The 25,706-nt window shown below is 44.0% G+C and overlaps 1 protein-coding gene across 2 annotated transcripts in view; it reads left to right on the top strand.

Annotated features, from left to right (window-relative positions):
• Positions 1-25,706, top strand: part of KIN (Kin17 DNA and RNA binding protein) — a 35,002-nt gene that overhangs the window by 1,388 nt on the left and 7,908 nt on the right. The window contains exons 2-11 of one of the 2 annotated variants that reach the window (XM_033958456.1): positions 5,323-5,417; positions 7,091-7,134; positions 7,231-7,353; positions 9,079-9,260; positions 9,795-9,843; positions 10,045-10,099; positions 14,126-14,252; positions 15,893-15,943; positions 20,296-20,364; positions 20,596-20,695. In XM_033958456.1, the coding sequence (XP_033814347.1) occupies positions 5,323-5,417; positions 7,091-7,134; positions 7,231-7,353; positions 9,079-9,260; positions 9,795-9,843; positions 10,045-10,099; positions 14,126-14,252; positions 15,893-15,943; positions 20,296-20,364; positions 20,596-20,695 (895 nt within the window). The remainder of the gene's footprint in view (positions 1-5,322; positions 5,418-7,090; positions 7,135-7,230; positions 7,354-9,078; positions 9,261-9,794; positions 9,844-10,044; positions 10,100-14,125; positions 14,253-15,892; positions 15,944-20,295; positions 20,365-20,595; positions 20,696-25,706) is intronic. The other variant, XM_033958457.1, reaches the window with a different exon arrangement.

Here is a 25,706-nt window from a genome sequence, read left to right on the forward strand (position 1 = left end):
GCTGTCAACAAAATTGTAAGTTTTATGTTGAATTATACTTGATGTACACTTCTTATAATAGAAGTGTCCAACCTAGGTCCTCTCCAGGTCAAGGTTTTCAGGATTTCCACAATGCATATGCAGGAGATAGATTTGCAGTTAGATACAAAATATATGTATGTTCATTGGAAAAATCCTGAAAACTCAACTGGATTGTGGCCCTTAAAGACCGAGGTTGGAGACCCCGACCTAGAACCTGTAATGTAAAGATTACAGCACCTGATATAGCCAAGCTTCTCTTCAGACCTATGTACCATAATCATATGCCTTCGCTCCTGTCCCAATGTGCAGCTAGACCATCAGGAAATCATGGTAGGCCTGAGTGTGTGTGTGTGTGTGTGTGGGAGGGGGGGGACCTAGTCTTGCTTTGGAGGGAAGGAACACTAGCTGCCGGTCAATGGTAGTAGGGGTGTGGGTGCACACTGAAGGCTGTCGGTTCGGGGGGAGGTGTTGGCAGCGGCGGAGGGGGAATATTACTGGGAGGAAGGGTGGTAGGGCATCATAGGGAAGGCAAGGAGAAGAATGGAAGAATAAAAGCCCTCTGGTTTATATTTGATTTATCATTTTCCTCTTAAAAAGGGAGGTAAAAAATGGTATCTCGGGTTATATTCGGATATGTTTATATTTGAGTATGTATGGTATGCATTTGTGTTCATGTATCAGTGTTCATATGCTTCTGTGTGAGCATAAACACACGTGTGTTAGAAGAGAGCAATATATGGAGCGGTAGTGCATTCAGGGGAGAGGGCAGTCTTGGGGAGTAAGACAGGGGTTCTTAGCCCAGTCCCTAGAACATATATTTTCAGGATATCCACAATGAATATGCATGAGAGAAATTTGCATTGAATGTGGAGAAATCAGAACTTATGTTAATAGTGCAAACTATAGATTGGGATATATCAGGAGCAGTTGATGTTTTGGGTTCATGGATGCCTATAAAAACATGGGTGAAAAGTCTGGGAGTTGTTAGATTGCAATTTATGTATGCAAAGTCAGATCCAAAAGGTGACTCTTCTTTTTATCATCTTTATCTGGTGAGCCGAGTGAAGCTTATGGTGTCAGGTTACGACTTTAGAATTGCGGTGCAGAGTTTAGTTCTGATGAGGCTGGATTATTGTAATGCATTTTATCTGGGGGCTGGCATTACAAAATGCTGCAGCTTGTTTGATTACTGGAGCCCCTAGGTATGTGCATATAACACCAGTATTGGAACAATGCACATTGGTTGCTTGTATCCAATAGAGTTTTATTTAAGGTGTTGAGGTATTTAAGGTGTTGATTCATCAAGTGGTTTATGGGGAAGCTCCCTGGTATTTTTCATAATTGCTGAGAGTCCTTCAACTTGTCCATGCATTACGGTCTGCAGAAATTTAGAAACTACACAGGCTAAGGAGTACAATATGCTGAGATGAAAGCTACTGCAGTTTTCATCACAGGCCCTAGACCAGTGGTTCTTAACCTGGGTTCGAACGAACCCCAGGGGTTCGGTGAGTCAGTCTCGCAGGTTCGGCGGAGGTCAAAACACACCTCCGACTCATATAGCGCTTTGGTCACGTTCAATCATCTATCAGTTATTCAGTGATTTTGATCAAGACTGATCGTGTACTCGGTTTCTTGATCTATCAATCTGTAACTAACGCCTTATATACATCAGTCAATTCCTGATCAAAATTTGTGATTTAACTGATAGATGATTGAACGTGACCGAAGCGCTTATGATTCGTGATGATACGCCCCGCTTGTCCATAATTGGCTGCAGGTGATCACGCAACATCGCTTGGCCTATCTGTGCTGCAGGGGATTTGATGCGCACAGTAGTCAAATTGTAACTGTTGTGATGGTACGTCGTGTGATACCTATCTTAATATTTTAATCCCTCTGAGAGGCAACAGCAGAAGTCACACTGATTTGCAGTAAATTTCATTATTATGTTATTATTATTCGAAATATAGGAGAACTTTTTTGTTTTCAAAATTGATATTATTTTTACCCTCACTGTATACCTATATTTTGAATTTGTAAAAATCATATTTTATTTTTCCAATAAAGAAGGGTTCGGTGAACACGCATATGAAACTGGTGGGGTTCAGTACCTCCAACAAGGTTAAGAACTACTGCCCTAGACTTTGGAATGGTTTGCTGGGCTATTTATGCCTTGCTTCAAACATAATGATATTCAATAGCACAATTCTGCTCAAGCTTTAAAGGTGGTTATATATCCCTTACTTATGTATATCCAGTGAAAACATATTATCTAAAGCAGTGTTCTTCAACCTTTTGATACCTATGGACCAGTGGAAATAAAATAATTATTTTGTGGACCGACACCGGTCCGCAGACCGGCAGTTGAAGAACACTGGGCTAAGTCATGCCCATCTCCACTCAATCTCTGCCCCAGACCCTGCCCCCATAATAGTACTAATTGTAACACCATTTTTTCCATTCATTTTTCATATATGCACACAATATAATTCTATTAACAACACATAATAGTTAACCACAAAATTAAACTATACAAAGCACACTGTATGCTTTTCAACATTCATTCCTACCAGAAAATAGATAACCCCATGCAAATGCAGGACCAAAAACTAAAAGTATTAATATTTATAAACAAACCCTAAGATGCAAGACTGCAAGCAGTACAACCCCAGAGGAAAAGAAACAAATGCATTTCTTCCGAACAGACAAATCAATCACTAAATAAAAAAATAAAAGCATTCCCCCCTACTGTTGCTGTCTCTCTCCCTCCATTTGCCTTGCCTTCTGGCCTGCCCCCCGGTGTTATGTTCGGGCCGGTCCATGGTGCGATCAACACGGCGTCTTTGGGCAGGCTCCCTGAGTGCTGCATTGCACAAAGCTGTGGGCAGTGGCTCCTCGTGCGCATCCCGCACCTCATCGGGAAGCCTTCCCTCTGATTTTGCGACGTCAGAGAGAAGGTTTCCGGTTCAGGCGCAGGACGTGCGTAGGAGCCTTTTCCCATGGCTTTGTGCACTGCAGCACTCAGGGAGCTGGCCCAAAGACGCCACGTTGATCGCACCGTAGACCGGCGGCTGAAGAATGCTGTCTTGGGCCCGATGGATGTACTGGTCCTGTGGACCGTTAGAAAATTTCTGCGGACCAACGGTTGAAGAACACTGATCTAAAGCTAATAGATTTACAACAAGAACTGCAGAACATCACTCCAGGCTCACAGTGCACTTTATTTATTTATTTATTTTTTAAATCTTTATTCATTTTCATATCTTACAACAAGTGTATAATATTCAATCAAAAAAAAAAAATTTTTTTTTACAAATCACTTGACATTCTTACTTATAATCATTAAAGTATAAAACCCCACCCACCCCATCCATTAATAATAAACCAATTAGCAAATATCATATATCCCAATCCCACCCTACCTATATCTTATATAATAACAAGGTGTTTAAGGTGTCTGATCATTAGAATATGTAATCAATGGCCCCCAAATCTTTTTAACACAGTGCACTTTATAAAAAAAGAACTGGTGAGGAACTGACACGTCAAGCTTAAGGCTGTGAGCAAAGTGAGCCTGGAGTGATGTTCTGAGGTTCTTGTTGTAAATCTATAAGCTTTAGATAATATATGTAAGACAGTTTAAAAAAATCCTTGAAGACTCACTTTTGCTTAGCCTATTACAGTGTATTGCAAGATGCCGGGTATGCTTTGAGACGTCAGTGAGGAGGAGAGGCGTTGGCTGACTGCCTATAGAACATGCCTGTCGAGGTAAGGGGCATGTTCTGTAGGTAGTCAGCTGGCACCAGCGCCTCTACTCTTGCAGCCTTTACCCCCCCCCACCCCCACCCCCCACTGGCGGCTCAAGGCCCCGTCTGGAGGGCCTTCGCACAAGCATGGATGTTGACGCGATGACTTCACGCATGCGCATGATATTTTCACATCAACATCTGGGCATTTCTGGATGCTCTCCAATTCCAGAACTATAATAATTTTATAAAGATTTGGGGGCCATTGACAGCATATTGTAATGATTAGACACCTTTTTTGCGCAAAAACTGTGTTATAAGAATCGAAAGGGGGGTATATAGTTATATTATTGGTTTTTCAGTATCTTTGAATATAATATAATATATGTATAATATGCTTGAATTATATTATTAGTGGATGGGGAGGGTGGGGGAGGGACTTAAATTTATGTATTTATGATGATAATAGAATAGATTTTCAAGTGATCTATATGAATCAATTGTTATATTATTGTACACTTGTTGTGAGATGTAAAAATGAATAAAGATTTAGAAAATAAAAGAGAATGGCCTATTGGCTGGCATAACGTTTTCCTATATTTTATGGACAGAGAGGCTCTGCTGTTTGTAATTTCTGTGTGTTATGTTTAAGATTTGTATGTGGAAACTGGTTATGAATATTTTTATTATAATCCACCTAGTGTATAGGTTGAATATAACGTTGTAAAATAAATAAATAAATCCCCAAACTACTGTTTTGCACAGTGAAAGTTTCTGTGCTGCAGAAGCTAGAGAACACTTTCTTCCATGCAAGTACATTGGGCCATTTTTTTTAGGAGGGGCTTATTTCTATGAAATCTTCAGTCTGATTTGGGCCATTTTTGAAACTGATGTCATTTTACTATACAATGTTTGAGGGTTATTTTGCCCCCAAACAGACATTCTCAATCCCTTTTTTTTTTCGATTCTTTTCAAATTCTGTTGAGTTGGAAAAAATACAAACCAAGTATCTTTTATTTATTGGATTATTAATTTATTATTAAGATGGTGGAACTGATGGTGTGGTTTGGGAGGGAAACAGTTTTATCATTTGCTCTTCCTTGTTTCACTGTTTAATACAGAGTCTCCTCACTTAACGATTTACCTGTTCCAGTGACCACATGAACTGACCAGTCGGTATGCCACAGACCGCCGGCAGTGGTTCCTACATGCTGCCGGTGGCTGACCCGGAAGCCTTCCCTCTGATGCATTTGCGTCAGAGGGAAGGTGTCCTGGTCTACTGCCAGTAGCATGTAGGAACTGCTGCCGACGACCTGAAGAAAAGGTATGTGGGCTGGGGTGGTGGGAAGGGAGGGAGAGACAAATTTGCTGCATGAGCATTAATAGGCAGCTCCTGGCTTATCGACCAATTCACTTAACCACCTAGTCATAGAAACAGAACTCTTTCGTTAAGTGAGGAGAATCAGCATCAGGCATGATTTTGAGTATTTATAAAGTATCAGATTTCTTTGAAGGTTGTAGTAAATTCTAATTTGTAACTTTTTTGTTGTTTAAGAATGGCTTCAAATGCCACTGCATGTCTGAGTCCCATCAAAGACAGCTTTTGCTCGCATCTGAAAATCCTCAGCAGTTCATGGATTATTTTTCAGAGTGAGTATTTCAAAGTATTCTGTATAAAATTCAGTGAAAGTATGATGTAGGAGGGTAATGGCAACAAAAAGTTGAGGTAACAGAATTGAAAAATCAATCAAAGCAAACCCAAAAAATTCTTGGACAGAATCAATGAGGAAGATCGGGAATTAAAAGAACTGTTTGAAAAGTTTGAGGACTTGCAACTAGAAGCAGAACCCCTCACCAGAAACACGGTTCCAAACTAGGGACTACAGCAAAATAGTCATTGGTTCCCAAGCTTCCACAAATTATCAAAAGTACCTGGAAGACCAAACTTCGCTCAGTAAAGTGGGCTGTGATCATGATGGAGTCGTAGTCCATGCCTTCCTTACACTGCAGCTCGACTTGTTGTCTCCTGTTAGTGTACATCAGAGACATTTCTTAGGCAGCCAAAAAGCTTCAGAGGAGACAGAACCCTTCAGTCCTGGTTTTCCTGGCTAAGTTTCTTTACCAATTGGCTGCAGACGAAGATGGGAACCAATGCGACAATTTTTACACGATCGCTGACTTTAATGCATCTAGCTCTCTGAGTTTGATGAAATATAATCCAGAATCATGCAGTGCAAATAATGAAATGGATGCTAATAAGTAAAGCAGTGTTACGGTATAAGTTCCTCTCATTCTGACGTGCAGTTTGTCCAATGGATAACATCAAACAGGGACACTGAATCCCATAAGATGTATTAAAAGTAGTGGTATCCTGTAAATGGATCTCCTGTGCTATGGTTACCCTCTAAAGAAATTGCACAAATAGAACACCTTTGATTAGAATGCTCAGCATTTGTTTTCTTCAGAAGTGTTTGCCATTCAAGTATCTGTCCCACTAAGCAATTGCCTTTTCCCTCTGACTCAATACTTAACCTTGGAGGGAGGGGGGGTTACATTGACAATTTTTATTAAAGACAAAGCCAAACATATCATACAACAATATAGCAGTGAAGGGTTTCTTCAACACTCCCCGCTTTAGAGAAATAGAAAAGCATATACACGTCGCCGGAGCAGAGACTTTGTTCACACATGGACTCCGTATTTGAACATTTTAACCCCTGAAAGTCGCAGCCACATATTGAATAGACTCCATCTGTGAGTCAGTGCCTTTCTTTCTCCATGCTGTTCCCTGCCTGAGAGTTGTATGTTTATTGGGGGTGGGTGGGTGGGGGGTGTTCTCTCTGTGGGGTGGGGGTGGGGTTCGATCGTGGGGGACATCAGAGTCCAGTCCTCCGCGGATTTGGTTGGGTGACATAATATAACATGTTTTTTTTCCTACTGTTGTACTTCCTGTTGTTATTGCATAATAAAACAGATTTGAACATAAAGGAAACATACAGACCCCCCCTTCCCCTCTCTACCCGGCCTGAATTCCATATTCAAAAGCAGCTTGTTTCTTCTTACTTCACGAAAACCTTTCTGATTAAATAAATTGTTAAACTAAAAATTAAAAATGTGCCATTTGAGACTGTTCAGTCTTCTGTCTGGAAATCCAGGCAGGTGCACCAAGTCCATGTTAGAATCTAGTTCCACTGTTTCTGCTTCAGAGCTCTTGTTCTCTTTCTGGATCTTTGTTTTGAGAAGAACATGAGGTAAATATCTGCATGCAATATTTCTGTGATACATATGCTGGCTTCTTCACAGTTACTTTGGTTTCTTTTCAGGGAGTTCCAGAATGAGTTTCTGGAGTTGCTCCGCAGGCGATTCGGTAAGCAGAATCTTTCATTGATAGTGCCCGGATCTTACATAGTCTTAACTTCTGAAAAGTGATACATTAAAGATGTAATCTGTGATTTTGCACTAGGAACAAAGAGAGTGCACAATAACATCGTGTACAATGAATATATCAGCCATCGAGAGCACATTCATATGAATGCCACCCAATGGGAGACCCTGACAGATTTCACCAAGTGGCTGGGCAGAGAAGGTAAGGAGCGGTTTGTGGTTGTAGCTATCTCCTCTGACCCTCAGAAATGAGAGTGGGAAGGTGTGGAAGAGGCTTGACTTTCCTAAGTAGATTAGTGGTTAGGGCAGGGCAGTGAGGATCCAAATCTCCCTTCCCCCACATACTTATCATGACCTTGGGGAAATCATTTAGGTCTTCATGGTCCCAAGTACCAACTAAGGGCTAGATTCACTAAACCTCACTTACTTTTCTAATCCGTTTCTGATCCGTGTCGTCCCAGCCGACCAATTCAGGAAACCCTAAACATGCAAAATATCTCGATCGGTGGCACACCCCAACAGTGACTACACGGATTGCTGTAGAGTGATCCTGACACATGCGCAGACCATCTTCTTTGCCTGTAGATGGTCTGCGCATGTGCGTGCTCTCCTGACTTCCTTCAGCACGGAACAGAAGAACAAAAAGGCTGTCTCACTCACTCAGCATTCTAATTGGTGAAAGCATGTTTTGCTATAACCACTGTGCTCTCTTCTCTACATGGCCACCGGCACAGGTTTAGTTTTCTTGAATTTAAACCAGCAGTAGTGCTGGATGTTGCTCAGGGAGGAGAGCACAGCAGCGAGAGCAAAACACGACGCTCCTGCCGCTGTTTAAAGGGCAGGGGGAGGGCGACAACCCCTTGAGCATGTACTGCTGCAGAGGAATAACTCATATTAGCCTTGCCCGATAACCCGAGGGTTGCTGTAACATTTCAGGGCACATAGGTCTTTTTCTAATTCAAGCTGCTTTTCCCATTCTGAAGTGGGATCAGGGATATTTCTGTGTGAATTTTGGTGGCCAGAAGTGCTGCAGGAAAGGCAAAACTCAATGAAACCAGCAGAGAGCAGGGGATAGGTTTTTTTCAGGGAGGCAGAGAGCAGGGCAGTCGGAAAAGACGTGAGCGACTGGTCCTCAGCAGTCGTTTATGTTTGGATCGGCTAGCCCAATCGATTTGTTTTGTAAATCACTGCAGGATTGCATTTCCCCTCATTTGCATGTTGGAATTGGATCGGATGCGGACAAGATCGGCCAGAAGGTTAGTGAATCAGGTCAGGTCACAAACCGATCGGTACACGATCGGTTTGCTTAGTGAATTTGGGCCTAAGATTGTAAGCTCCCTGGGAAAGGGGCCTGCTTGGATTGTAACTCACCCTGAACACAGGTTTGGAAAAGTGAGTACATCCTAAAATCCAAATTCATATTTTGTACTACAGATGCACTGTTTTACAAATAAGAGTTTGCCTTGCACAGCGATGCACTGACTCTTGGAGGTAGAGCGCTATGACTGGAGAGAAGAGAGAAAATGTCTGCATGGTAAAATTATGTTTACACTTCTTCATCCTGAGCCAACAAATTAGCTCAATCAGTTACTCCCACCCTCCTGGTAAGGGAGAATGTATGGTATGAATTTTGAATCATGTATGTAAACATGAATTATATATTAACTGTTAGATTTAATATTGTATCATGCTATGAACTCCGGTTGGGAGGATTTGGAGAGATATAAAACATAGCTTAGCCTGTGCCTCATACAGCAGCTTTGTTTAGTAATAGCTATATTTTTCTCTCATAAGCACATTTTATAATTGTTGCCTTTATTTTCTGAGGTTGCACTAAATCTGTAGCTAGAAACAAACCAAGTCTAGTATTGCTTTACCAGCTCCTGTTAGCGCTTTTTCTGGACTCTAAGTGGTTATATATCCTCAGGCTTGTGCAAGGTAGATGAGACACCAAAGGGATGGTACATACAATACATTGATCGGGATCCAGAGACCATCCGGAGACAGCAGGAGCTAGAGAAGAAGAAGAAACAGGACCTGGATGATCAAGAAAGAACAGCCAAATTTATTGAGGAGCAAGTTAGAAGGGGCATGGAGGTGGCAGAACAGGTGAGGAACCAAAACACACACAATTCTGTACTGGCAAACATTTTTATTCCATTTGTCATTTTGGAGCTTCAGGACTGAGTAACTACATTTTTCTTCACCTGTCTTGGGTTTTTATCCTAGTTATCTTTTTGTTTGCTTAATAGTTTCCCATCCAAACTTGTGTTTGTTACAATTTTTGTGATTTAAAATACAAATGCAAAATTGTACATTTGGGGTGCATAATGTTGGACATTGTGGAGTTTTTTATTTAACCAGCTTTGTTTTGTAAGTCCTATTTGCTTTTTAGTTTTTCCTATGCACTGTAATAGGTGTTTTAAACTTAGCTGTCCCTGTTCCAGCTGCTGGTCACTCTTCTGCTAAACGGTGATGGGGGTTGGCAGCAGATACTTCTCTCCTTTGGTTAAGCAGTGATCACATATTAGCTGATAAGAAAGACTTCATGAAGACTGCTTTTCAAAAATCTGAGACTTTCTTTCAAACAATCATTCAGCATCAAACAGGTCCAGCTATTTTATTAAAGTGTTTGTTTTTCAGGAAGCTCCGGTTTATACCGAATTAACTAGGGAAAGCGAGGAAGAGAAAGGTAACTAGACTTTTTAATGTCTGAAATGTCTAGAAATATTGTGAAATTGTACAGTAATGACTGTCTCTTTAAATTCAGTTTCAGAGATTTCTTTTTGATTCATATTTTTCCACTCTCTAAATGGATAACTTTGAGTCCATTTCTGTTAATCCTTTTAAAATGCATAACTTTAATATTATTTTGTTGATTTTTGTTTTCCAGTTGTTTTTAATCTGAGCAAAGGTGCTAGTACTTCAGCAGGTGCTTCTAAACCAAGGTGAGGTTACTTTGTACTGTTCTTCCTGTGGCCTCTGTGTACAATTACCCATTACATTTGTGAATGATCAGTAAAAAAACTTTTTAATTATGGAAACATACCCTGCTTTTGAAGATCTCCTTCCTGGAGTCATTTCTTCAGCTGTTCTTGTGTCCATGGTTTACATGTGTCAGTGTGATGCCTCCCTGGGTTCTGTTGAAGAGTTGCTCTTTGGCATTTTGTGCAGTGCTTGCGCTTTTTTCAGTATTAGCTCAAGGTGCGTTACATTCAGGTACAACAGGTATTTCCCTGTCCTTGGAGGCTTACAATCTAAGTTTGTTCTTGAGGCAGTCCAAAGTCACAAGGAACTGGAGTGGGATCTGAACTAGAGAATTGCACGGGGACAGAAATCCCACCCGTCCCCATCAGGATCCTCTCCGTCCCCGCCAGGATCCTCTCCGTCCCCACCCATCCCTGCCAGGATCCTCCCCGTCCCCGCCAGGATCCTCTCCGTCCCCACCAGGATCCTCTCCGTCCCCACCCATCCCTGCCAGCTTCCTCCCCGTCCCCGTCAGGATCCTCTCCATCCCCACCCGTCCCCGTCAGGATCCTCTCGGTCCTTACCCGTCCCCGCAAGGAATTACCTCCATCTCTGCCCGTCCCCATAAAATGCAGCAATTACTTCCAACAGGATCATCAATTCCACAGTTTCTTTGGTGTTTGTGCTTCTGTTTTCCTTGTGGAATCTCTTTGGTGGACCCCTTTTTTTGTTTTCTGTTCAGGTAATTAACTTATAAACCCCCTCTTTTACTAAGGCTGACGTGTCCATTATATTATATGGACGAACCTGCTTCCAAAGCCTTCCATCCCCGTGGGAGTCCCGTTGGCTAGAGGGGGGTCCCCTTGGGAGTCCCGTGGGTTAGGGGGGGATTCCTACGGGACCCCCGCGATCCCCATTCAGACCTCTAATATGAACTGGGCTTCTCTAGTTCTTGGCCTACTGGTCTAACCATTAGGTTACTCCACTCTCAGGCCTGAGTGGGGTGTGATGAAGATCTATGCAGCAGATGTATTAACTTCCTGGTTTGGAATTCATGGTGCTGAGTAAGATCTTGGCCCGAGTCTGCAGTTAGTGCAAAATGATTTGTCAACAGTTATATCCCAACATGTTCTGAATTTTAAAAATGTATTGATTTGGGAGGTTTTGGATTTACCATATATACTCAAATAAAAAAACAAGATTTTTGGACCAAAAATAGGGGTCTCAGTTTATATTAGAGTCTTCCCCCTCCACTACTGCAGCAACACCCCTGAAAAGACAGACTTTTCCTGCCATGATCAGCGCATGCCCGCACCCCCGCCCACGTCCTCACCGAAACGTTAGCTGGTGCACCCTCCCTAGCAAGAATAACACCCACACCCCAACCCCTACCACAACATCAGCTATTGGTTCCTCCCAAGTCAGAGGAACAACCGCACCCCTGTCTGTGCACACCGGAACATCAGCTTGCGCTTCCCACCCTAGCAAGCAAGACATACCCCCAGGCCTACCGCAATCTCCTGGTGGTCTAGCGGCACATTGGGACAGGAGCGATTCCCACTCGCTCCTGCCTTTTCTTCCTCAATAAAAATGGCCGCCGAGACTTCCAGCAGCAGCAACCTCGTGAAGCTTGCAAGATTGCTGCTGGCTGGCGGCCAATTTTGTTGCAGAGGAAGAATGGGCAGGAGCAAGTGGGAATCGCTCCTGCCCCAATGTGCCGCAAGACCACCAGGAGATCACGGTGGGCCTGGGGGGGATGTCTCACTTGCTAGGGAGGGAAGGAGCGCTAGCTGATGTTCCAGTGGGGGTTGAGGCGCTGGATTGAGTAAGTCTGGGGGATTACTCTTCCTTGGGAAGGAAGGAGGAAGCATTAGCTGACCTGGTAGGGGTTAGGGCATGGGTGGGGGTGCAGGTGTTACTCTTGCTTGTGAAGCAGGGAAGGAGCACTAGCTGATGTTCCAGTGAGGCACAGGTAGGGTTGCAGACGGATGTTTCGTTTGGGAGGGAGGAAGGGAGGGAGCGCTAGTTGACATTCCAGTGGGGTTGGGACATGGGTGGGGTTGCGGGCATGCCCTGATTGCAGCAGCAAACATCTGCCTTTTTGGGGAAGGCTTACAGCGGAGGTGAAGGGGTAAGACTACTGGGAGGGAAGGTGATAGGGTATCACAAGAGAGATATGGTAGAGGGAGTCCAGAGAAGAGCAACTAAGCTAATGAAGGGTATGGAAAACCTCTCATATACTGACAGGCTGAAAGAGCTGGGGCTGTTCTCCCTGGAGAAGCGGAGACTTAGAGGAGACATGATAGAAACCTTCAAGATCATGAAGGGCATAGAAAAAGTAGACAGGGACAGATTTTTCAAATTATGGGGAACCACAAGTACAAGGAGAAATTGAAAGGGGACAGGTTTAGAACAAACGCTAGGAAGTTCTTTTTCACCCAGAGAGTGGTGGATACATGAAACGCGCTTCCGGAGGCTGCGATAGGCAGGAGCACGTTGCAGGGCTTCAAAGAAGGTTTGGATAGGTTCTTAGAGGACAAAGGGATTGAGGGGTACAGATAGGAGTAGAGGTAGATTATAGGGATAGGAGTGAGAGGCAAGTTATAAGAATAGTCAGGGACCACTGATCAGGCAATAGGCCTGATGGGCCGCCGCGGGAGCGGACCGCTGGGCGAGATGGACCTCTGGTCTGCCTCAGCGGAGGCAACTTCTTATGTTCTTATAAACCCTCAGTTTATATTCGAGTTACCATTTTTCCCCTAAAAAGGGGGGCAAATATGGTACCTCGGTTTATATTCAAGTCTATACAGTATATTTGGAGGATGCCTGTAATTGCAGGTTTTGCATCATTTATGGCTAATTTGGAGTTGAACTTGGTGTCTGAGGAGCATTTGTCGTGATTATATTGCCTTGTATGATGGGGGGGAGGGGGGAGAAGTGCCTTGGCAGCTCCCCATTGTTCTTTTTGTCATTGATGTGGTCTGACCATTTTGTCGTAAAGCCTCATTTATTTGACAGGAAGTTCCCATAGAGTGTTTTGGGTCAAAGACACAGGAGGCATATGTGTTTAAGTGTTTTGAAATTGAGCCCCACGGACTACATTTCAAGTCCAGCATGAAAATACTTGTATGCTGAGGCAATGCAGTTGTAGAAAAATTGAATCGAATTGCCCCATTTAATTGAGAAGAATTTTCAGGTAGCAGCTTGGTATATTTCAGTTCTTTCACAGAAGAAATTAGACAGTGTGCTACAGAATACCAGTGGCAGATCATCCAGTAATGATGATTTAAGAGTCATTGGAGTCTTCTGATTAAAGTAGGGCTGCATATCAATTAAATATTTTAATCCTAAATTAATTGTGATAATGGGATTAATCACGCAAGTAAACATTTTAAAGTATTCCCCTTCCATTTTCTCCTGTACAGCAGATCTCAATTCTCAGGAGGGGGGAGGGATACAAATATAGGTTTCTTATTATGAATGAAGAGTTTTGAGGGAGGGTGGGGAGAGGGTTACATTTCTATGTTTAGATTATAATGATAAGATATGCAAGTGTTCTGATTAGTTGTGTTTATTGTGAAAGTTTTAAAAATGAATAAAAATTTAATTCTCAAAACTGACATATTTCAATTACCAATTTGAAAATAAAATCATTTTTCTTGTCTGGTGATTTTATTTTTCTAATCATCTTGTTCTCAGTCTGTTTTCTGAACTCTGTTTCCAAGGTCTCCTGTCCATTCACTATTTCTCTTCTCTCCTTTTTTCTTCACTTCCTGCCATATATCCATCTTTCATGTTTGACTTCCTTCCATTTTTCCGCCTTGAGACCATCTTTCTTCTCCAGGCTCTTCAGTTTGGGTACTGCCAGGTCCTATGAACGCTGTAAATTTTAGAGATACGCCTTTGAATGTTGTGCACAGTGGTTTGATTTGGCGGGGGGGGGGGATTGTAAAGGTTAAGCTGCATTATTCAGGTTCTGATTTTTTAAATAAAATGCTTTCTTGTAGTAACCTTGGAGCCAATGCATTGAAGACTGCAGTTTCAGCAGCATCGGGAAAACGAAAAGAATCGTCTCCCGGCACCATACAAGCCAAAGAGAGAAAGAAAAAATGTGCTCTTGATGAGATCATGGAGGTAATGTGTTAAAAATGGAGGAGATCACTAAGGCACACAAGCTAAATGCCAAACTGCTCATAGGAAGAGAATGGGTGGTTTGGCATTTTGTAAAAGGAACTGTAAAAGTCCTAAAAATGTTTTATGGGAGTGAATTGAGTGTCCCAAAGTCACTTGGCCTTCTCCACACTGTCTGCTTTCTTTTGTAAGAGTATTACACTGCATAAAGGTTGCAATGGCATCATCTGTCAGTATTCGCATTCTATTCTTGTTCCTATCAACCTGTTTGTCATCTCGGTCTATGTAGTAATTCCATCGTACTCCAGATTTTGGTTATAATCTTCATGTAGGACTGCTTTTAGTAATAGTAGTGTCAACGTTCCATTTGAGCTACAGCTGTATCTTGGTTTAAAAAGGCTATTAAAACATGGTTGTTGGGCAATTTGAGACAGATTCTGTAATTGGGTGCCTAAAGTTAGGCACCTATTTCATGTCAAATCACACTTGGGCGCCCATTACAGAATTAGGCCTAACTAAAACTTAGACGCCTACGATATAGGCCAGGGTTTGCCATGAGCTTCCACTGTAGTCTCTTGAGGCCATGGAAACTCACTGCAGCCATTTGTGTTTGCGGCTCTACACGGGGCAAGAGCATAGGAAGATCGCTCCTGCCCCCTTTACCGTTAGACTACCAGGCTTTAAAAGTTAGGTGTGGAGAGGTCCAGGAAGTGGGAGGGAGGCAGGGGTGGGTCATGGTTTAGAAACTCGTGAATATGGAGGGGGACCTGTATGGTACTTGTTTAGCAAATACAAGTGAATACAAATCTTATACAGATGGAGGACAGTTTCCGAACAGGGCATTCATGTGAAATGTGGGAAACTGCCTATTTTATGGGCACCTCTTTTTTTTTTGTAAATCTTTATTCATTTTTGATTCTTACAACAAGTGAATTAAACATAATAAAAACAATTTTCACATATCACTTGTATTTACAATCAAATATTCTTGTAAGATAAAATAAATACCTCCCTTTTTATCAATATTCCTAATTCCATATGATATACATTTCCCATCCCAACCCCACATATATTCTACCCATGTGCTAAGATATCTGATCATTAGAGTAATTAGTCAATGGTCCCCAATGAGAACTCAGAGTCCGATTTCTGCAAATAATAACAAGTTATTATTAATATTGACAGGGGTCGCCATGCAACAAATTACTCAAAATTTGAAAGATTATACTAAATTAAATTATACATTTTGGTGGAATTCAGTTTGTCACATATATAAGATGGAAAAGATGTTAGCGTTACAACAAGGGAATCTTCATAATTTTTTATGGGCACCTCTGAGGTTTTATAAAAGCTTCCATCAAGAACTTTTTCGGGTTCTAAAATCATTCCCATAGAGCAGCCTTTTCCGAAAGCAACAGAGATCTGGTGATCTGAGTAGGAACTGTGAAGCTAAGCAGATTGTGGCCTCGGATTTCTAGGACTAGAAAACGATCATGGTATTTAAAAAATTCCTCTAAAGTAATGCATACATTTATAGCTGCTCCACACACACATCCCTGCTCTGACACATTTTGTGTTTCATGAACGTACAACTTGTTCATGCTTGTACTGAAAGTCAAAATCTATGTTTTGTATTTTCTTAGCAAGAGGAGCAACAGAGGAAAAGCATACGAACAGATTATTGGTTGCAACCGGTAGGTACCACTCTTCCCCCCCCCCCCCCCCGTATCTCATGGCATCATTTAGACCTGACCTACATAGATTTTGTTTTTTGAAATTTAGGGGCCAGTCTCTCTCATAATGCCTCCCTTAATAACTAAGACTTCCCATACTTGTTGGGTAAAGAAAACTTAATCAGGCCCTTGGCACACTACTACTTGTTTCCAGAAGAAGCCAATAGCCTCGCACAGTGTTCTAGTGACCCCTGATAGACGGTTGTCTCTGATGTGGCTTTCTGCTTCACATGCTATGATCCAGGTCCCTACTGGTCTCTCTCCCCCACCCTATCTTTTCTCTCTCCTTTTCTTATTCCAGCCCCTTCCCTCCGAAAAGCAAGCCCCCACCCTTCAACCAGACAGCAGGCTTAGTATACCTTCCATGTGGAGGAGTGGCCTGAGAACCAGAGGAGCCGATTTGATTCCTTGTGACTCTGGGCAAATCACTTAACCCTCCACTGCCCCAGGTATATAATATGTAAAACCACGTTGATTGTAATTCAAATCCTATTCCTAGTCCCACAGCTGTCGAAGAAAGAAGTCCTTTACTCTTGCAGCTGTGACTTTCAGTATGTGACCAGACTTGAGCTGGAAGTTCTACACTTACAGCGTAAACCTAATGAGACCTGCAAGTACACTGGCTTGCTCCTTTTTTCGGTTCAGGGGCATGGAATCTCAAACAGGGAGGTTTAAGTTTTAGACTGAGATTTGAGAACCCAAGCCAAATTGCAGAAGGAATTAACTTGGGCACATAATATAGAGCCTCCAGCTTTCTAGAGGAACAGATTAATTTGTCCAGCTGTGGCTTAATAAAAAAGTATGCTTAATCACTAATCTTCCCCTTTTTATATAAGAATTCTATGAGCATTGGAGCATTTAGCGCTCCAGACCGTGGTAGAAACCTCTACTGTTGCTTAGTAGAAGAGGACCTAAAGTAACGCACACAACTGGAAAGGAATTTAATTTTATGTTATAGTGAATTGTCAGCTACAGTTATAGCATCCTCTGAAAATTTGGCAATCTTGCTAATATTTGTTGGATTTAAATAATAAGGTTGGGGCAGTGTTGCTTTAGGTGGCTTGTCCTGAGAAGATATTTTCTGTACCTAGAAAATATCTTAGATCAGAAAATAATATGAAATTGAGTTTAGAGGGTAAGATGTCAGTTAGAGAATGACACCATGACAAAATTCATCACCGTTCCCATCCCTGCAGATAACCTCGGGAAATAATCCCATGTCATTTTCTAGTGTCTTATTTCAACCTCGGTCCTTCTACACCAGAACTCTTCAAAGCAAAGCCTGCGGGTCAGTGGTTGTGGCCATTCATACTCTGATTCTTCCCTCTCTCCTTAAAGAATGACATGAAGATGGTTTCCCGCGGGGACGGTGATGAATTTTGTCACCGTGTCATTCTCTAATGTCAATCACTCATGTTAGGATTGGGGCAACAATGATATCTGTGTCAGGTGCTAAACTCTGGATGCCCTGGCTGGGATTCTGCGATTTTGTGCTGGGAGAATTTTTTTGTTTTGTTTTTAATTCTTTATTCATTTTTAAACTTTCATCAAGTGTACAAAAATTCATAATAAACACAATTAATCTGAGCACTTGAACATCTTATCATTAAAATCTATAAGTTTGTGCTGGGAGGATTAATTTTAAAAAAATGTTGAAAACACAACTGTTAACGCCTTTCTCTAGTTATACCTGATTGCGTTTGATAATGTTTTCTTGGAATTTTATGATATAATTTTCAAGAAAATTTTGAAAATTGCATATGGATATTATTGTCTTCCTGCCCTAATCTCGTTGAAACCTGACCTGCTATTGTCCTTGTTTTCCTGGAATTTTAAGATACAGTGTGGGGAGGATGAAGCCCAAGAATATGCTAAAAATGCGTTGGTTTATTATTTCCCGGGTTATACCTGTTTATTTGTTTTTATTGTTTGTACTTGGATTTTAAAATGATTTGTATGTAATTTGTAAATTGCATAGTTAATATGTGGTATATACATTTTAAAATAAACAAATATTTTCTAGTTTGTCATGTTTGCATCTGCCATTTAAATGTTTGATTGTAATGTGCCTTGAATCTTGCTGGGTTTGTACATAATTAGTTATTTAGAATACTTTCACCTTCACATCTTGCTTGATTGAGATGAACCATGACAACTTGGCAGGGAAAAATTCTTTCGTAAATGAAATAAGTAAAATACAGGGTTGTTGGGGGTTTTTTTTTAGTGAAGGCCTTCCATTTTCTGTCCAGTGGTGTGGGTTAAGAACCGGGCGGAAAAAGCAACTAGAGAGTTGCGCGGGGACAGAAATCCCACCCGTCCCCGCCAAAGTCCCACCCGTCCCCGTGAGGAATCCCACCCGTCCCCACCCGTCCCCGTGAGGAATCCCTCCGTCCCCACCCGTCCCCGCGAGGAATCCCCTCCGTCCCCACCCGTCCCCGCGAGGAATCCCCTCCGTCCCCGCCTGTCCCTATAAACTTCAGAAATAGTTATTTCATTTAATTATGCTACTGAATTAAAGGCTCTGGTAGAAACCCATTTACAAATAAGCAAAAAGACTTTATTAATTTGAAAATATTAATTGGGAAGAATACATACTTTGCAAATGGGTTTCTACCAGAGCCTCTAATGTTTATAAATTTTTATCAACACAACTAATATACTACTTTATCCTGAAGCAAAATAAAAAAAAAGAAATATAATTCTTTTCCTACCTTTGTTGCCTAGTTTCTGCTTTCCTCATGTTCTCATTCAATTCCTTCCATCCACTGTCTCTCTTCCTTCTGCATCTTCCATTTGCTCTGTTACTGTGCCTCTCCCTTTCTTCCCCCTTCCAAATTGGTCTGGCACCCATCTTCTTCTCTCCGCTCCCCCCATAGTCTGGCATCTGTCTTCTTCCCTGCCAGCATCTTCTCCCTACTCTCTCTTGCCCATTTCCTTTCAGCGTCCTTCTCCCCCCATCTTCCCCATGTCCTGTCAGCGTCCTTCTCCCCCCTCTGTCTTCCACATGTGCTTTCAGTGTCCTTCTCCCCCCTCTGCTTCCCCATGTCCTTTCAGCGTCCTTCTCCCTCTCTGTCTTCCCCATGGCCTTTCAGCGTCCTTCTCCACCCCCCCGTCTTCCCCATGTCCTTTCAGCGTCCTTCTCCACCCCTTTGTCTTCCCCATGTGCTTTCAGCATCCTTCTCCCCCCTCTGTCTTCCACAAGTGCTTTCAGAGTCCTTCCCCCCCGCCCTTCCCATGGCCTTTCAGCGTCCTTCTCCACCCCTTTGTCTTCCCCATGTCCTTTCAGCGTCCTTCTCCACCCCTTTGTCTTCCCCATGTGCTTTCAGCATCCTTCTCCCCCCTCTCTTCCACAAGTGCTTTCAGAGTCCTTCCCCCCCCCCCGCCCTTCCCATGGCCTTTCAGCGTCCTTCTCCACCCCTTTGTATTCCCCATGTGCTTTCAGCGTCCTTCTCCCTCCTCTGTCTTCAAGTGCTTTCAGAGTCCTTCCCCCCTCCTCCCGTCTTCCCCATGGCCTTTCAGCGTCCTTCTCCCCACTCCTTCTCTACCGCCCCGGGTGCAGCACAGCCGGCCAGGTCCCCTTACTTTTGTGGCACTTCCCCGACCGACCGACAACAGCCCCGGTCCGACAAACCTCCCTGCCCTTAACTGCGAATCTAAATTACCTTATTACAGCTGCTGTAAGAAGATAATTTAGATTCTCGGCTACAGGGCAGGGAGGATTGTCGGACCGGGGCTGTTGTCGGTCGGTCGGGGAAGTGCCACAAAAGTAAGGGGACCTGGCCGGCTGTGCTGCAACCGGGGCGGGGTGTGGCGGGGCGGACCGCCCCCTCCCTTGGTAGCCACTCGAACCGCGAGGCTACTCTCCTCCTTACCTGCACTGCCTGCAGCACAGAGCCAAACGGAAGTCTTCCCGACGTCAGCGCTGACGTCGGAGGGAGGGAGGACTTTGTTTAAGCCCTCCCTCCCCTCCGACGTCAGCGCTGACGTCGGGAAGACTTCCGTTCGGCTCTGTGCTGCAAGCAGAGAAGGTAGGGAGAAGAGCCGCGCGACTGAGTACATCCAGCCCCGCAGGAACCCCGCGACCTTCGGAGGCGTCCCCATGGGATCCCCGCGACCCTAGGGGGCGTCCCCACGGGATCCCCGCGACCCTAGGGGCGTCCCCACGGGATCCCCGTGACCCAAAGGGGGAACCCGCGGGATTCCCGTTGTCCCCGTTCCCGTGCAGCTCTCTAAAAGCAACTCGCCATTCAGATTAGAACTGCAAAAGTCTGGCACTTTCTCTTTGTTTATCCTTTGTGTTACTTTTGTTTCAGGAGATTGTAGTAAAGATCGTGACAAAAAGGCTTGGCGACCGGTACCATAAAAAGAAAGCTGTTGTGAAGGTCAGACTGCCTTGCTGTGATCAGAAACTGTTTTTCCAGTGTTGAAGTTAATAATGATTATTCTGAGAAGATGGAGAGAGATCACTGATATAAAGTCCAATTAGTAGCTTTCTTTTAAATGCATGAACACTCTGGGTCTGATATGTCCCAAATTTTCCTCTGGGGTGCAAAATAGGCCACAGTTACTTGATAGATTTTTTTCTCATTTTTGGTCTCTTTCTGACTATGCAGGAAGTAATTGATAAATACACAGCGGTTGTAAGGACAATTGATAATGGAGACAAACTGAAACTGGATCAGACACATCTAGAAACGGTCATTCCAGCTCCAGGTAAACTCAGAAGCAGCTGTGGGTGGAGAGCGACTCTTAAGTTTGCTGCCTCTTTCCTTCCCTACGGTGATACCACAGATCCTACCTAATATTTGTCTTTAACCTCTGAGGGGGCTTAAAATCCCCCTCAGATAAAACCCATTCAAATAATAATAGTGGTGCATCCAACCCATTTATTAAAATTTCAGCAAGTAAAGGAGATCCAGGGTATTCCTTATTCAGATCGGGAATACAAGGTCTCAGCTTATGCAGATGATATACTACTTCATTTGAGAAATCCAGAAACAACCATTCCATGCTTACTTGAATTGATTGAGAAATTAGGTAAATTTTCAGGATATAAGATAAACTGGAGCAAATCAGAAATTCTTCCACTAAATGTACACTGTACAAAGGGCTTGTTTGATTCATTTTCCTTTGTATGGAAAGAGGATGGATTAAAATATTTAGGTATTCGGATAAAAAATACGCTGGAAAACACAATGAAAGAGAATGAAAAATTTTTATTACAGAAGGTAACAGGAATGTGTGAGCAAAGGAATCCTTTACATCTTTCTTGGTGGGGGAGAGTTCAAACTATCAAAATGATGGTTTTGCCTGTGGTTTGTTATAAGATGGGTATGATACTAGTTTTTTTTTTCAGGGGTCCTTTTATAAAAAATTAAATCGTATTCTCACAAAATGTATTTGGCTGGGTAAAACTCCTAGAATTGCTTTAGTATCTTTACAAAAACCAATTACAGAGGGTGGGGTAAATTCTCCCAATTTTTATAGCTATCATCAAGCCTATATTTTGCGACAGGCTATGTATTGGGTCCTCCCAGAGCTCATTGACAATATCCCAGATTGGTTGTGGTTGGAATGGCAACTCATGTTTCCTTTACATTTATGTCATGTTCTCAGTATCAAAATGCCTAGATTGTAAAGAGAAAATAGAATATTAATGGATACATGGAAAACCTTACGTTATGTCAGTAATTTAACACCTATTCCAATAAATAAGTCAATAAATCAAACTATATGACTAAACTCCAAGATTCAAATTGGCGGATTTAGTCATCTGGAAGCATTGGATGATTGCAGGTAAACGTATTTTGGACGATGTCATTTCAATTGGTAAACTGCTTGATTTTTCACAGTTGTAACATAAATATGGCCTTAATAAATCTCAAAGTTTCAGATGGTTGCAACTGAAGCAGGCTATTCAGGCAGGGTTCCCTGAATGGAAAAATCTTAACAATCAATATACAGTGGTACCTTGGTTTACGAGCATAATTCGTTCCAGATGCATGCTCGTAAACCAAAATACTCGTATATCAAAGCGAGTTTCCCCATAGGAACTAAGGGAAACTCACTTGATTCGTTACCACCCACCCTCATCCCCCGAGGTCAGCGGCGCTGGTCTACCCCCCCAAGAACGGGCATTGCTCCCCCCGCTCATGAAGGCCCCCCCCCCCGCGTGATCCGCCATCCCCCTACTCATTTCGGACCCCCCCCCCTGCGATCCGGCATCCACCCACCCACCCGATCAAACTCCTTATCTCCATTTGGCATCGGCACCAACGCACAGGAAATGCCGGTGCCTGAAGATCTGCCTCCTTCGAACTGGGCCTTGAGCATCTGTGCATGCTCAAGGCCTTCGGGTTCCCGTTCTCTCCGAGATTCTCGGTATGTCAAAGAGCCAAATTTCATCAAACAATAATAAGCTTTTATTGATTATGACAAGAGTCGCCATACAACATATCATAAGTAATTGGAAGAATTGGAGTAGACTCAATTATAATTTCTGGTGGAATTCGTTGTGTCACATTTATAAAATGGAAAGAACAATAGCTATACAAAAAGGAAATTATAATAAATTTAAAGAGATCTGGGGGCAATTGACAAATTATTGTAATGAATAAATACCATTTTCCATTATAAGTACAATTGAAAATGTGGGAAAGGGGGGGTTCTGAATTTTATTAAATGATTACCGTATTTTCTCGCATATAACACACGCGTTATACGTGGTTTTTACAAATCGTGCATAACCTTGCGCGTTATACGCGTGAGCAAATTTTTTTTACATAGTTCCCCCCCTGACGTCCGATTCACCCCCCCCCCCCCCGCAGGACCGCTCGCACCCCCCCCCCGAAGGACCGCTCGCCCGCACCCCCACCCCGAAGGACCGCTCGCACGCGCTCCCACCCGCACCCGCATCCCCACCCTGAAGGACCGCTCGCACGCACTCCCACCCCCACCCTGAAGGACCGCTCGCACGCACTCCCGCCCCAGCCAACCGCGGCACCCCCGACACGACCAGGCAAGAGGGAGCTCAAGCCCTCTTGCCCCCCCCGACACGATCGGGGCAAAAGGGAGCCCAAGCCCTCTTGCCCCGCCAACTCCCCGACAATATCGGGCCAGGAGGGAGCCCAAACCCTCCTGGCCACGGCGACCCCCTACCCCCACCCCGCACTACATTACGGGCAGGAGGGATCCCAGGCCCTCCTGCCCTCGACGCAAACCCCCCTCCCCCCAACGACCGCCTCCCCCAAGAACCTCCGACTGCCCCCCCCAGCTGACCCGCGACCCCCCTGGCCGACCCCCCCACCCTCCTTCCCCGTACCTTTGTGTAGTTGGCCGGACAGACGGGAGCCAAAACCGCCTGTCCGGCAGGCAGCCAACAACGGAATGAGGCCGGATTGGCCCATCCGTCCCAAAGCTCCGCCTACTGGTGGGGCCTAAGGCGCCTGGGCCAATCAGAATAGGCCTGGGAGCCTTAGGTCCCTCCTGGGGGCGGGGCCTTGGGCACATGGTCGGGTTGGGCCCATGTGCCTCAGGCCCCGCCCCCAGGTGGGACCTAAGGCTCCCGGCCTATTCTGATTGGCCCAGGCGCCTTAGGCCCCACCAGTAGGTGGAGCTTTGGGACGGATGGGCCAATCCGGCCTCATTCCGTCGTTGGCTGCCTACCGGACAGGCGGGTTTGGCTCCCGTCTGTCCGGCCAACTACACAAAGGTACGGGGAAGGGGGGTGGGAGTGTCGTGGGGGTCGCGGGTCGGCTGGGGGGGGCCGGTCGGAGGTTCTTGGGGGGGCGGTCATTGGGGGGAGGGGGGTTTGCGTCGAGGGCAGGAGGGCCTGGGATCCCTCCTGCCCGTAATGTAGTGCGGGGTGGGGGTAGGAGGTCGCCGTGGCCAGGAGGGTTTGGGCTCCTTCCTGGCCCGATATTGTCGAGGAGTTGGGGAGTCGGCGGGGCAAGAGGGCTTGGGCTCCCTTTTGCCCCGATCGTGTCAGGGGGACAAGAGGGCTTGAGCTCCCTCTTGCCCCGATCGTGTCGGGGGTGCCGCGGTTGGCTGGGGCAAGAGGGCTTGAGCTTCCTCTTGCCCCGATCGTGTCGGGGGTGCCGCGGTTGGCTGGGGCAAGAGGGCTTGAGCTCCCTCTTGCCCCGATCGTGTCGGGGAGTTGGCGGGGCAAGAGGGCTTGACGTTAGAGAAAGGGCGAACCGCTGGAAGAGGAAGCAGCGCAGGCGCAAGGCTCACGGAAGGGCCGGGACCGCCAAGAGAAAGCAGCAGGACACCGGTAGGAGCTTCTACATGATGGGGGGGGGGGTCAGGAGGCTGTGGGGGTGCAAGCGGTCCTTCAGGGTGGGGGTGCGGGTGGGAGTGCGTGCGAGCGGTCCTTTGGGGTGGGGGTGCGAGCGGTCCTGCGGGGGGGTGAATCGGACATCGGGGGGGGCATCAGGTTTTCAGGGTGGGGACAGGACTTCAAGGGGGAGAGGAGAGTCGGGGCGGCGAAAGGAGAGTCGGGCGGCGACAGGAGAGTCGGGCAGCATGCGCTGTATACGGGTGTGCGCAGTATATAAAAATGTCTGTACATAAATTTGTGTTTTCCGCACGCTATACCCGTGTGCGCGTTTTACACGGGTGCGCGTTATCTACGTGAAAATACGGTAGATCAATAGAAAAAGTATATTTGATAAGATATATTTGATTATATATGCCACAGTAGGGATGGTTGGGAAGAGGTTAAATTTTATGTATTAATGTTAAATATGATAGAAATTCAAGTGATGTATTTAATTTCAAATGTCATTTATTGATAAACTTGATGTAACAACTTGGTATTAGATAAGGTATAGGGAGGGTGGGGTTGGGAAAGATAATAATTGCTAATTGTTTTATTATTAATAAATGGGTGGGTGGGATGGGATTTTTTTATGTTTATATATTTTAAGGATTATAAGTAAGATTGTCAAGTGATTTGTTAAAAATTTTTCTGATTGATTATTATACACTTGTAAGATTTGAAAATGAATAAAGATTTTTTTTAAAAAAAGATAAACTTGATGTAAGATACAAAAATGAATAAAGATTAAAAAAAAAAAAAGAATAGTAAATAAGAACATAATAGCCTTACTGGGTCAGACCAACGGTCCATCTAGCCCATCTTCAGAGTGGCCAATCCAGGTCACAAATATAGTAAAACCTGGATTGCAAGTAACTTGGTTTGCAAGTGTTTTGCAAGACAAAACATTTTATTAAATTTTAACTTGATATACAAGCAAAGTCTTGCAATACGAGTACATACAGTAAACACGCATCATATCATCACAGCTGAGGCGATGGTTCTTCGCTGACGCTGCAGGAGTGTAGTGACTGTCCTAAAGGAGCGAGGTCTTATAATACAAGTATTAAAGTTTTTGGGATTGAGTTTCTATTATTTCTTATGGGGAAATTTGCTTTGATATATGAGTGTTTTGGATTACAAGCATGTTTTCGGAATGAATTATGCTCGTAAACCAAGGTTTTACTGTACTTGACAAAAACCCAAATAGCAACATTCCATATAGAATCCCAAAGAGTAGCAACATTCCATGCTACCGATCCAGGGCAAGCAGTGGCTTCCCCATGTCTTTCTCAATAACAGACTATGGACTTTTCCTCTAGGAAATTGTCCAAACCTTTTTTTTAAACCAGAAATTACAGCCTAGAAACATGTATACGGTTTTCTGAATTCACGCATAAAGTTGTG

The sequence above is a fragment of the Geotrypetes seraphini genome, chromosome 9 (assembly GCF_902459505.1).
Source record: "Geotrypetes seraphini chromosome 9, aGeoSer1.1, whole genome shotgun sequence".
Classification (NCBI taxonomy): Eukaryota; Metazoa; Chordata; class Amphibia; order Gymnophiona; family Dermophiidae; genus Geotrypetes; species Geotrypetes seraphini.